This window comes from Pelophylax lessonae (assembly GCF_965119305.1).
Source record: "Pelophylax lessonae genome assembly, chromosome: 7".
Classification (NCBI taxonomy): Eukaryota; Metazoa; Chordata; class Amphibia; order Anura; family Ranidae; genus Pelophylax; species Pelophylax lessonae.
The window spans coordinates 151,343,420-151,357,739 of record NC_138774.1 but is presented as its reverse complement, the minus strand read 5'-3'; the positions used below and the strand labels follow the sequence as shown (position 1 = coordinate 151,357,739).

Sequence of the window (14,320 nt, the reverse complement as noted above, 5' to 3'; positions counted from 1 at the left end):
TAGGTATACTTTAAATATGGAATCAATAACCTAAAATTAAAACAAAAACATTTGAGGTTAAAAGTAGCTAATGCATAGGTTATGTATTTTATGTTTAAACTATTTTTATGATTATTGGGTTGCCTGATCTGTTTAAAATAACACAAAATATTTCATTCTTTTTACCTCCTAGTCAGAACTTTATTTTGTATAAAAGCCCAGGAAAACCACCTACATATGCCACTGATCTTAACTGTGATGGAAAGGTAGGTTTCACAGAGGTGTGCTGGTGGTGACATTTGGTGCACTTATGTAAGACATGCTGGTAGGTTAATTGGATCCTGTATATATAAAAAAAAAAAAAAAAAAAAAATGGCCCTACTATGTATGAATGTGAGTTAGGGACCTTAGATTGTAAGCTCCTCGAGGGCAGGGACTGATGTGAGTGTGCAATGTATATGTAAAGCGCTGCGTAAATTGACAGCGCTATATAAGAACCTGAAATAAATAAACAGACCTGCAAATGTTGCAAGCACCCAAAGATGCATGCATATATTCTTGCATTAGTGCACCATGAACCTTAAAAAGTTGGCAATCGAATATGCAAATATTAACCTCTGCTACCAAGGCTGCCCTTCATTTTGATGTATGGCTATTTAGGGCACTGTAGAACATCACTGAAGAAAAATGCAGGCATCTCTGGTTATCTACACAAGTCTCAGGCAGATTTACAATTGTAAATGTCATACAGACAGACATTTCTCAAATGGACTGCTGATGGGGGGGGGGGGGGGGGTTGAGTGCTAAAGGGACAAGCTAATCACATGAGTGGACAAAGATGTCAAGGGGTGATCTATAAGGGGTATATAGAATGCTTAGACTTGAGCTTAAGTATTGAGTGGGCTTTGGTATTGCCATGAGGGGGCTGGAAGTCGGAGGAAAGATCAAAGTACATGATGGTGATCTAATAAGCTGATGCTGGCATTCTTTCATGCCAAATATTTCTTACTCTTCAAAGTTTTTTCCTTTTTCAAAGCTTCATTCACACCAGCTAGGAGACTGTGTGTGCACTGGTGTCTGCTGTGTACCCCAACTGTGAAGTAAGGTGCGATCTGCCACACAATACGCAGCTTACATTTTTTTTTTTTTCTGATCTTTTTTTTTTTTTTTACTTTTAACTTTGTTAGTTTCGGCTGAGTTGTGGTGCAGTGACATAGTGATGCAGTGAGTTGTGCTTCAAAAAATGCAGCATGCTTGAATTTTCTGCATATCACCGCTGCATTGTGATGTTGACAAGGTCCATAGAAGACAATTGTTTTCCCTAGTGGTGACCTGCAGTTACTTGTATAGTGCTCACTTAGTGTATACAAGCCATAAATCTTTTTTGGAACTTCCCTTAGGAATGATGTCTTGCAGATGAGCCGAAGTTTCTCTTTATGCCCTGCAGTTGTATAGCTATGCAAATTTTTAGCCTGAAATTTATGTTTCATGAGTACAACATTGTATGAGCTATGCCACATTGCTTGCAGCTGTATGAACATTCAAAATCCTCTTGCGTGTTTGATAGTGGTCGATTGATTAGCGTATCATTTATACGCATAGATGCAGAAGGACGACATAATTGCAAAGCTGTTGAACTTTAACAAAAGCAGACCACTAGGTGGCCATTTAGGGCCGTAAATAATTTTTCTTCCTGAAGGGATGAGGGGGTTTCAGCTCTCTCAAATTGCAAGAGTGACACAAGATGTGTGCCCCAGAATTAGTGATCTGATCCAGTGGCCAGTCAGAGAAAGCCTTGTATTCGTTCATAAAATACAAATACGAAGCTTCCTGTGAATGTCTGTCTGACTCGATTTTGTTCCGGGATGGGAAATCCCCCATCCCACTATTGAAACACAGTGCTGCATCCTGTATGTACAGTGGTGTATACAGTGCTGGCAGCATGAACATTGGTTATTGAATAGCTAATTTTGGACCAACTTGGTCCAAACAAACTACCGTAATTTAAACTAATAGAAACCTGTAGATAGGCTTCAACACAACACAATACATCACAACACCGTACTGTGCTTTGGTGCCACTTAAAATAAATTACACTGCAACACATGAAGACTGCGGATGTCTAAAAGGGTCCTCAAAGTATTTGCACATTATTCTCATAAGGTGAGCTCAGCTTTCCCCCCCCCTCCCCCCTGCAGCTTTACTGGGATCTTCTGCCTGCTGATCAGAGTCGAACAAAGACCAGATCGGCCTTGTTTGCCTTGGTGATGTAGTAACCTGGAAGGATAAGAGCTTGCATTACTTCTGGTTTACCTGAATGTAAACTGCACCATTTAAAAAAAAAAAAAAGATTTGATCACATGGATCTTGGTGAAATGCTTTTAAAGGCAGAGGAGGGATCTCGCCATAAAGAGTACCTTTCACGTGCCTATTGCTGTCACAAGGGATGTTTACCTTTTTTTTTTTTTTTTTCTTTTTTTCAACCACTGACTTTTTTTTGCTTTTTCAAGGAATGTAAAAATAACAGTGAAAAAATAAATTCAGATCCCCTTCATTTTTGTTGCAGCCTGATACTACAGTTTCATTTTTTTTTTTGGCAATGTGAAAACCAAGTTTTAGAATGGTTTGCAAATGTATGAAAAAGGAAAAATGAAAAAACTGAATTAGTATAAGTATTCAGACCCTTTGCAACAATACTTGAAGTTGTTTCTACACCTTGATTGGAGTCCTTTTGTGGTAAATTTAATTGGACATGATTTGGAAAGGCACACTCCTCACAGTTGACAATGCATACTGTAAAAGAGGTCAAAGGAACTGCCTGCAGAGCTCAGACAGGATTATTGCAAGGCACCGATCTGGGGAAGGCTACAAAAAGTTCTGCTGTACTAAAGGTTCCTATAAACAGTGGTCTCTATAATTCTTAAATGGGAGAAGTTTGGCACAAACGGGGGTCCTTCAAGAGCTGGTCACCCAGCCAAACTGAGCAATCGGGGGAGGGGGGGGAGTGCATTAGTAGAAAGGGTGACCAAGAACCCAATTTGTCACTGACTTGGCTTCAGAGATTCTGTGTGGAGATGGGCCTAAGTTCCAGAAGGACAACTATCACTGCAGCTCTTTACCAATCTGGGCTTTATGGCCGAGTGGCTAGAAGGAAGCCTCTCCTTGAAAGCCTGCTTGGAGTTTTCAAAAAGCACCAGAGGGACTCTCAAACTGGGGAACAAGATTCTTTGGATTAACACAAAGATTGATTTGGCCTCACTTCAAAACATTAAAAAACAGGATCTTCAAGCTTAGGATTTGAAACTGTTTTCCTGGTTTGATCGGGCAGCTACCCTGAAAATGAATGTGCTCCCCCGCTTTCTCCTTCCTCTGTTATGCAGGTGGTTCTGAGTGTTGGTGTTATCTACATGTTACTTTTCTGCTGTACGCCACTTGTTTCAATCTTTCATATATAACAAACAAAGGGTATGAATCAGTTTAGCCATGCTTTCCCTGCCAAAATCTAAAGGGGGGGGGGGGGATTGGGCTGCTGGACACTTTGCCAGGGTTTAAGATTGGATTCAACAACATTCTTTAAAACTGGGTGGCCCTGGCTTAGCAGTGGCCCATTGGGTACATATAGCGCTCATCCAAGCAAAAGCTTGCGGTCATCCTTCTGTTGGCGTTACTTTACAATGCTATAGGGCAACATGTACTATGTGTGGCATCTCATTAATCCCAGGCCCTTTGATTCAGTTGTGTGGGAACCCAGATTTTGTACCTGGTATGACGTCGGCCTTATTGCATTGAGTCTGACCTTATGACCATCCTAAAGAATTTCACATTTTTCGTAATGGTTGTTTGATCAATTTAGCAGATCTGAACAGCCCCAAACTCTCGTGTCCCTCATTGAATTTGCCTACAAATCCGGCATTTCCTCTTTGTCCCTGGTAGTCGAGAGTTTTTCTAGAGACTGTACACCCTTGGTCATCCCCACGCCCCCCCCCCCCCCGCATCAATACTTTGGTACATAAGGGTTACCTTAATGTCCATACGCAGGAGAATGCTTTTAAAATCTGTACCCGCTGCTACAAGTTCCCACCTCTTACGTAAAATCTTTCCGACTGCAACAGACAATTGTTGGCACTGCCTTGCAGATGGGGGCACTTTTTCTCCACATTTGGTGGAGGTGAGCGAAGTTGGTCCCTTTTTGGATCAAAGTCCATGAAATTTCAGATTGGGTGTCAGGCATGGCAGTTGACATCACGCCAAATCAGTATCTGCTTCATCATTCCTTCCTATATGCACCTATAGGAAATCTTTACGAATCCACACGATCAATGCTGCATGGTTGTGTGTCCCAGTTTGTTGGAAGGACATTTGGCCCCCTAGCCTGAAGGAATGGTTCATCTGCCTGAACAGGATGGAGGAGATGGAAGAGGTGATCTTGATAGCCCAGGACAGAATTAAATCCTTCACTTCAACTTGGGCATGTTGGATTTGCTACAAAACTTCAGATGAATACACAGACTGTCTATAGTGTGACTAACTGGCTCCTGGAGCGTATGGGACCCAGCTGGGATTGACCTGTGGTCCTTGTGACAGAACTGTCCAGCACCCCTCTTGATTGCTTACATCAGCTTCCTCCAGTCTGGGCATAGGAACCAAATATTATAGCTGACCATAAAATACTAGCCGACAATATCTTGGAACTGTTTATTGAAAACTTGCACCGTATTGTATATAGTATATTACACCAGATCAGATTACAATAATCGTATGCAAAGGAGATTGTATACATAAATATAATTAAAGCACACCAACCTATACTAATCCACCTCTAGCACTTAATATAATAACTTTGAGCTAATTAGTCACTTAAACCAGCCTAGGTGGAGGGGACACAACTAGCAGAAAAACAATGGGTTACTTGGCACAATTACCAATGGGTGAAAGGCACTTAGGAGGCACACTACACCTACTTACAATAAACACATTATAGAAGGTGACCTTAGCTAATGACCTCAACTTCTGCTATGAGTCTGTGTGAGTTTGTGTGAGTCTGTGTCTGTCACGATTAGTAATGGGGCAGCTAGACCCTAAACATGGATCCCTGGCCTAGGTTCCCAGAATCTGTGCGTTTGGGGAGACATGAACATGAATCGGAAGCAAGACTACTCCAAGGGTCCTCCAGGCGCCCACCTGTCAGGATCCATGAATCAGACAGAAAATGCAGTAACAATCACACCTTTTAATGTAATGGTACAGATCAAGAACATAGTCAAAACAGGGTTCAGAAGCAAAAATTGGAAATCGGACAAGCCCGTGATCAGGGAGCCAGAAATCCGCATAGTTAGAAGCAGAAGGTTGGGATCAGGAACTAGAAGGGATGTCATCCGGGCAAAGTCTTTAACAGGAACACAGCAGAGACACTCAGAATATCTTGACTAGGCGAAGGCAGGAAAGGAATGAAAATGGTAGCTTAAATAGCCAGAAGGGGCTGGCTGTAGGCTAGACTAACTGGCAGATAATAAAAACCAGGTGAGCTACTGGGAAAACAATGAGTGCTGACCATTATCTGACAGATGATCAGCCTGAGCAGAGAGGAGAGCTACTGCGAGCCCAGCCCAGAACCCGTCAGCCACCATAAGAATAACTGTTGCCCTGAATGTTGGGTAATTCCACAATAAAATCCATAGAATAGTGGGTCCAAGGCCTCTCTCCATTAGGTATGGGTTGTAGGAGATCCACTGGAAGGTGTAGTGGTGTCTTCTGACAAGAATGTTTGATTATTTTGGTCAGTCAAAATGAGGACCGGCACAGTGGTACCTTCGAGGAGCTGCCTCCATTCTTTAGGAGCTAAAATAATAGCTAGCAATTCTCTGTCCCCAATCTCGTAAATGCATTTTGCAAGAGACCATTTCTTAGACAAGTAGCAACAAGGATGCATAGCGCTCTCAGAAGTTGGACGTTGAGACCGAAGGGCACCTACTCCAGTCTCAGACACATTAACCTCAAGAATGAAGGGTAACGTAGGATCAGGATAAGCCAGCTGAAAGGAAAGCAGCCTTGTGAGACTCAAAGGCTTTAATAGAATCCAGAGACTAATTCTGTGGGTTGCCCTTCTTCCTGTTCCCATCAGTCAGGTTTGACCAGAGAAGAGAAGTTACAAATAACCTGTATTGCAAGTTGGAGTTATCTCTCAACCTCTAGTACATTGGAGACATCTGTGTGGTGGCTCTCTAGGGATTATGAATATGAGAATATCGTCGAGATAAACCAACATACAAATCTTGGTGGACATCGTTGATGAATTCATGAAAAACTGCAGGAGAGTTGCAGAGAAAAAATGGCATTACGCAATGTCCGTTCCTGGTGTTAAATGCGGTTTTCCCATTGGTCGCCCTCCTTGATCCTCATGAGATTGTATGCCACGAGATTGTATGCCACTCTCAAATCGAGCTTAGTAAAAAACCATGGCTCCCTTGAAGCGGTCAAATTCCGTAATCCATGGAATCAGGTAAACGTTCTTAATCGTGATGAGATTGAGACCCCTATAATCGATATAAGGTTTCAGTTCACCACTCTTCTTCCACAAAGCCAGCATTGGCAGGGGACGAGGACTTGCGGATGAGCAGTGAACCCTTGAGAAAGAGAATTGGCAACAGTCTTCTATGGCTTTATCCTTCGAGACAAAGGGTAGACCCGGCCATGAGGGGGCATGGTACCAGGTTGAAGGTCAATTGCGCAATAATACGACTGGTCTGGAGGCAAACTACCAGCTTGACCTTTGTCAAAGACCTTGCTAAATTTGGGGTACTCCTATGGCAAGGAGTGAAGAGGTGCAAAAGACCTTAACCACTTTCTGAAAACATGTCGTCTTACTGCAAACATGTCATCTTACTGCATTGTGGCGACCAGGAAAGAACCTCAGCATGATGCCAATCAAAGAGGGGTTGTGCCTCTGTAACCAAGGATAACCAATGACCCCCAGGTAATGAGGCGAGGAAATTACTTGAAATTGGATTATCTCATAGTGCAGGGCCCATGGTCAACAGAGCAGTCTCAACACTAGTTGTACCAAAACAGCTGCATTGGGAGGATGCAGGTGAGCAGTATGAAATGCTGTGTCAAACTGATTCATACAGGGATCCTACTCATTCAATCTGGTAAAAAATATTACCTCCTAGGTGAATTACCTGCATCTTATGAATTCATGGCCTTCACCTAATGTCAGGAACCATGAATCGCACCTTTTAATGTAATGATAAAAATAGTACGGATCAGGGATGTCAAAACCTAAGCCAGGGTTTGGAAGCCAAAGCGGGAAATCAGACAAGCAAGTGATCCGGGAGCCAGGAATCGGCGTAGTCAGAAGCAGAATGTTGTGATCAGGAATCAGAAGGGATGTCAGCCATGAAAAGTCTTTAAAGGAACGCAGCAGACACAATCAGGATATCTTGACTAGGTAAAAGCAGGAAAGGTATGAACAAGGCAGCTTAAACACTTCCGGACCGCCCACCGTGTATTTAAGTCACTACTTTGACGTTAAATACCGGTGTTATGGCAGAAGATAGCTGCCATAACCCCGATTATTTCTCTTGACGGCTTGCGGTCCTCTTTAGCACAAAAGTAGTCCCAGTGGCGGATTCGCCACGGGATCACTTTTATGGGCAGCGGGAGAGATGCCAACCCCTCTCCTGCCGCTTTCCAGTAGTTTCCCCCGCTTATCTGAGCCGTCAGCAGGGACTCTTCCATCAGACGGACTGACATCCAAACCTCCACACTGCTGCAACTTCAGCAGGTGTTCTTGCCCTGGTTGGGTGGGCTACCTTTGTGGCTCCTTGTAGTCCTGGCCACTTCTTGCATCGCCCTTGGAGGGAGGATTCATGCCTCCAATTTGGAAGATGACCTAGTCATTAATATGTTCTCTGGTCCTCAATTGATATCGCCATTTTGACGTCGCAGACCCCTTGCACTCTATAGGTCGAAACGTGTCTGTTTCGGCATTTCTGATGTGGTGATCTTTTTCATGCGATTATCATTTTTGTTGTTACATCTTGTTCTATTTGTAACCAGAGCTCATAATATTTCTATCCCTTTTTGGGGATTTTATCATGTATGTTTACACTAGTTTTCATTTTCATAAATTTTTTTAAAAATATTTTTATACAGTTCAATTTTCTACAAGTGTGTTTGCTGCCAAAAAACCCTCGGGTATGTACTTCCAGCTGTTCAATATTTGGGGTGTGCAGCCTCTCCATTGTGTTGGTTATTTTCGTAACTCTAAACTGGTAACCTGTAAACCTTTTTAAAACGTTGCCTATAGAGATTATAGAGATTAAGTACTGAATTTTGGCGTCATTCCACAAGTGTGTGCAATTTTAAAGCGTGACATGTTGGGTATCTATTTACTCGGCGTAACATCTTTCACATTATACAAAAATATTGGGCTAACTTTAGTGTTTTGTTTTTCAATTTATAAGGTTTTTTTTCTCCAAAAAAAAAAGCGTTTGAAAACTTTCTGCGCAAATACCGTGTAACCTTAAAAGTTGGAATGACCGCCATTTCATTCCCTAGGGTCTCTGCAAAGAAAAAAAAAGTTTGGGGGCTCCGAGTAATTTCCTAGCAAAAAAATGATTTTTACATGTAGGAGCGGAGTGCAAGAAATCACACAGTATGGAAGTGGTTAATGACCAGGCCTTTTTTTGCGATACGGCACTGCGTTACTTTAACTGACAATTGCGAGGTCGTGCGACGCTGTACCCAAATTAAATTGATGTCTTTTTTTTCTTTTGGTGGTATAGAACTTTCTTTTGGTATCTAATCACCGCTGCGGTTTTTATTTTTTGCGCTATAAACAGAGCGACAATTCTGGGGAAAAAAAAAATATTTTTTACTTTCTGCTATATAATAATCCCAATAAAAAAAAGTAAACATTTTTTTCCCGATTTAATTTTAGGCCAATTTGTATTCTGCTACATAGTTTTGGTAAAAAAATCCCAATAAGTGTATTAATCGGTTTGCACAAAAGTTATTGAACTAGGGGAAATATTTAGTCTTTTTTTTTTTTTTTCTAGTAATGGCGGCAATCAGCAATTTTTAGCGGGACTGCGATGGACAGTTTGGATTCTTACCTGTCGATTTTTACACTTTTGAGGGGACCAGTGACATTACTACAGTAATCGGTGCTAACAATATACACTGTTGCTGTACAAATTACACTGGCAGGGAAGGGGGTGGGGTGAAGTGTGTCCCTAGGGGGTGCTTTCTAACTGGGGGGGGGGGTGCGGTGGGCTTGCTGCATGAACAGAGACCTGTGTTCTAAATAAGAGGAACACCGAATCCCTGTGTTCATTACTGAGGAACACCGTACCCCTGTGTTCATTACTGCCGTGTTTACAACATCAGACCGCTGTTCTGTCAACGCAGGGAGCGACCGCGGGTGCCCGATGGCAATCGCCGGACCCGGCACACGTGCCCCCACTAGCAGTCCCGCAAAGTGACGTACAGGTACGTCGTTTTACAGGACAGAGCCAACCTGCCGCTGTAAAACGGCAAGTGGTAAAGGGCCTATATTTTTATTTTTTTGTTAAAATTACTTTCCCTAGTCATCCTCCAGGTCACATGAGAGAGATAGGCTCCACCTCCTGCAGGAAACGCAAGCACACAAGTTTAAAACGGGCCGTCCTAGGCTGCCTCCTCAGTTCGTGTGTTTCCCGCATCCTGCAAACACCGGCACAAGAGGGGATAATTCCCCAGTTTGTTGTTTTTGGCCTGGAAACAGGTCCTTTTTACCCACGGCAGGTGTCCCTGGGTACCCCCTGCACCCCCCTGCGATACAGCTGATGAGGCAGTCAGTCACAGGTTATGGGGTGAAGGGGGGAAAGAGAAAGTGGGGAGAAAGACCACAGCATCGGACCGAAACCCCCCAATGAAAAGGTAAGTGGCTGCTGCAAGGGATATAGGAAACTCTATTTCTTGCCTCCCATCCCTGCTTTAGGCTAAGTAGGAATGGGAGAAGACCGAGCCAGGAGTACTCACTATGGCACCAGGTGTAGCACGTAGTTTGACCGCCCTTCAATGCCTCCGGGCAGGCTCACGGGGGAGTGGATGGACGGGTTCCTTTCTTGCTTTCCCCCATCGCGCTGCTGTCCTCACTGGACAAAACTGCCAGAGACTGCGGAACTTAACCCCAGCTCTCTCATGGTAAGGAGGCAGAGGGGGATGGATGGGATGCCCAGCATACGGCTTACCCTCACTCTTTATATGGGGAAAAAAATATATATTTTTTTTTTTTTGGCAAGGGGGGGAAAAGTGTTCAAGGGTTGTAACGATTTCTCTTTTTCGTTCTCTTTCTCTCTTTCTCTCCCCCCTCCCCACCTTCCTCTGTTTTGTCACTCACTATCCTCTCTCTACTGGCTGCCCTGGGCTCTGTGATTTCTCTCTTAGCCCAAAAGCCAGGAAATGGCGGAAGCCACGGAAAAAACAAAAAAAGAGGAAATATTGTCGCACATGCAGGGCACAAATGACACCGGAAAGTGACAAACTGTTATGCGGAAAATGCATTAAAAAGATAATAGAGGAAGAAAGTAAACCCTTAGCGAAAGATTTCATGGACTTCAAAAAAGAAATGTCTACGCTACAGAGTTTACTATCAACACGATGAAGGGACAGGACAGAGCAACCACTTCATCCCAGGGAAAAACCCCTAAAACAAAGGGAAAACCCAGGGCCCAACATCGCAAATACATGCGTTGCTAGAAATGTCGCTTTTTGGGTGGAGCAGCTCAAAGATCATCTGAGCAGAATCCCGGGAACCGAAGAATCTTGTCAACGCAGCCAGAAGAGCCTTATGGTTGAAGACCTGGGAGGGGGATTATGCCTCCAAAAATAAATTATGCAACATCCCATTCGACGGTAACCTGCTGTTTGGGGCGGAACTCAAAAAAGTTCTAGAAAGATCAGCAGACCAAACGAAAGGATTTCCGTTTTAAAAAAACAAAACAAAAAAGTTTTTTCGTCACCCAAGACGTGAAACACAGACAAAAAACGAGAGACCTCAGACACAACGCAGATGGACCTTCAACAGGAACAAAGCTAAACCCAATGTCCTGTTCCAAAATACTGCTTCTTCCAGCAAGACAGTTACGCCAGCCAGGCAGTGGGAGGCAGACTGCGTCATTTTCTCCCGAAGTGGAAAGCGTTCTGCTAAAACAACTTCATTCTACAAACAATAGCCCAAGGCTACAAAATGGAATTCGATTCAAAACCGAGCAGGTTCAGGGCTACGAAAGTACAAGCCGGATCAGACCACAAAAAGATCATGAAATCCGCAATCGGGGAGCTACTAAGGGCATTACTCGCACATCTTTCTGAGAGTAAAACCCTCCGGCAAACCCCGATTGATTCTGAACCTAAAGAATTTGAACAAAACGATAACCTACAGAAAATTCAAAATGGAAACGATTTTTTCAATTCGACGATCCTCCCGAAGGCAGCACTTTTAGTAACGCTCGACCTGAAGGACGCCTACCTACATTTACCGATACACCCAAACCACCAAAAATTCCTGAGGTTTGCCATCCAGGAGGGGTCATGGACGCGACACTTTCAGTATCAAGCCTTCTCCTTCGGCATCTCTTCATCCCCGCGCATATTTACAAAAATTATAGCGGAGGCAATACAGGAACTCAGATTAAGAGGGGTCCAGATTATCCCTTATCTGGACGACTTCCTAATCTATGGAGCCTCCCAAGAAGAGGCCATGGCTGGTCTACAGGAGTCCGAACTATTTCTCACCCACACAGGTTGGAAAATCCAACTTCAAAAAATCAATCAGGATCCCTTTCCAGGAAATCTTATTTTTGGGCTACATCATCAACTCAACAAAGCAAAAGATCCTCCTACCAGAGGAAAAAATAACGAAGTTGAGCAACAGAGCCAGCCAGCTGAAGACAGCACGACAGGGGACCAGGAGAGCTGTCATGTCTCTTAGGACTCATGTCCGCAGCCATACCAGCGGTCAAGTGGAGCCAACTACACATGAGGGCACTACAACACCACTTATTAGATGGATGGAACAAGGACCCAAAATCTCTGTAAGAGATCATTTCAATCCCGGGGACAGTCGGAGAAACCCTAACCTGGTGGACGCACAAGACCACTCTCAGGGAAGGCAAACCCTGGTTACCACAGACGCAAGTCCGAGTCACCACGGACGCAAGTGCATCCGGATGGGGTGCGCACATCGGACAGCAGGTCAGGCAAGGGACATGGGACCCCACTCTGACAAAAGCATCTTCCAACCTAAGGGTATTAACAGCTGTATGGAGGGCTCTACTAGCGTTCCTAGAAACAGTAACGGGAAAACATGTGCAGATACTGTCAGACAACGTGACGACAGTAGCATACATCAATCAACAGGGAGGTACAAAATCAAAGACCCTTATGAGGACAGCACATGCGCTCCTCTCCTGGGCAGAAACGCACATTCAATCCCTATCAGCGATACATATAAAAGGTTCGCTCAATACACTAGCGGACACACTGAGCAGAAAACCGCTAGACCCAACAGAATGCCAACTGAACGACCAAATCTTTGCCAAAATCGTCAGGAAATGGGGAGTCCCGGAAGTTGATCTCTTCGCCTCGGCGAACACCAAGAAGGTGGAGAAATGCTTCTCTGAAGAGGGAAAAAGACTCCCTAGGGATAGACTCCCTAGGGTTCCCATGGCCATTCAGGCTGGGGTACGCTTTCCCACCCATACAATTACTTCCCAGAACAATCGGGAAGGTCCGGACAGAAAAAGCAAGAGTGATTCTCATAGCACCACTCTGGCCAAAAAGATCCTGGTTCTCCGCCCTGAGGAAAATGACAGAGGCAGAACCCTGGACCTTGCCACTACAGAACGACCTTCACCAGTCAGGAGCCCATCACCCTCAACTTCAAACCCTAAAATTAACAGTGTGGATGTTGGAACGGGGCATTCTACGAAGAAAAGGCCTCACTGCAAAAGTGATAGAAACCCTTTTAAATAGCAGAAAACCCGTTACACAGAAAATATACGGGAAAATCTGGAATAGGTACTCAGCAAACATGCGCCAGAAAAACAGAGACCTACAAGACATAGCAACAGTGCTGGAGTTTTTACTGGACGGAGCAGAAGCAGGGTTGACGGTAAGCACCCTCAAGGTACACACTGCTGCACTTTGTCTTTCTGGATACCCAGCTTAGTGCAAACCCGCTAATTACACGGTTTTTCAAATCTATAGCGAGATCATGCCCAATCGAGACACCATGGCACCATGGAAACCTCTCCTTGGTACTCAAGGCTTTGACTCAAACACCTTTTTGAGCCAATCTCGGAAGCCTCTGTAGAAAACCTGACACTCAAGACGGCTTTTTTGATAGCAATTACTTCAGCCAGAAGGGTCAGTGAGCTCCAAGCACTCTCAATAAAGAGCCTTTCCTCACTGTCTTTCCAGACAAAATCATACTCAGGACTGACCCACTGTTTCTTCTTAAAAACTCATCAGAGTTTCACAGATCTCAGGAAATCATCTTGACATCCTTTTGCCAAAATTCGGCTAACCAAGGAGAGGCTATGTTCGCAACCCTGGACGTTAGAAGGTGCACTCTAACCTATTTGGAAACCACCAAACAATTCAGAAAATCCCTGAATCTATTCGTACTGTTCGGAGGGATACATAAAGGAAAACCAGCGTCCAAAAACTCCATTGCCAGATGGATAAAAAACGCAATAAAAATGGCTTACGACAATCAAAAACAAGGTGTACCAACACACGTGAAGGCACACTCTACTCGCTCCATAGCCACGTCCTGGGCAGAGAGCTGGGGCCTCCATTCAGCAAATTTGTCGAGCAGCCATCTGGTCCAGTGATTCTACTTTTTCAAAGCATTACAGGATTGACTTGGTCTCCGCCCAAGATCTGACCTTTGGTCGAAAGGTCCTGCAGGCGGTAGTCCCACCCTAGGTATAAATCTTTGGGGTCTCATGTGACCGTCCTGGAGGATGACTAGGGAAAGCTAGTTATTACCTGATAACTCCTTTTCCAGGAATCCTCCAGGATGGTAGACCCCCACCCTCATTGATATAATATAATAAATCAGTATGTCAGCACACTCGTGTTGGAAAACAAGGCAATCTTTGTACAACTGAGGGGGCAGCCTAGGGCGGCCTGTTTTAAACTTGTGTGCTTGTGTTTCCTGCAGGAGGTGGAGCCTATCTCTCTCATGTGACCGTCCTGAAGGATTCCTGGAAAAGGAGTTATCAGGTAATAAACTAGCTTTTTAGTTTAGATGTGAGATCCAAGGTCTTTTTGACCCTAGATCTCACAT

The 14,320-nt window shown here is 44.1% G+C and overlaps 1 protein-coding gene across 1 annotated transcript in view; it reads left to right on the top strand.

Moving 5' to 3' along the window:
• The window catches only part of LOC309559816 (UDP-N-acetylglucosamine transferase subunit ALG13-like), a gene marked incomplete at both ends in the record, with an annotated part of 487,662 nt that overhangs the window by 109,234 nt on the left and 364,108 nt on the right, over nucleotides 1-14,320 (top strand). The window contains one exon of the mRNA XM_082263251.1: nucleotides 173-245. Coding sequence (XP_082119377.1) covers nucleotides 173-245 — 73 coding nt within the window. The remainder of the gene's footprint in view (nucleotides 1-172; nucleotides 246-14,320) is intronic.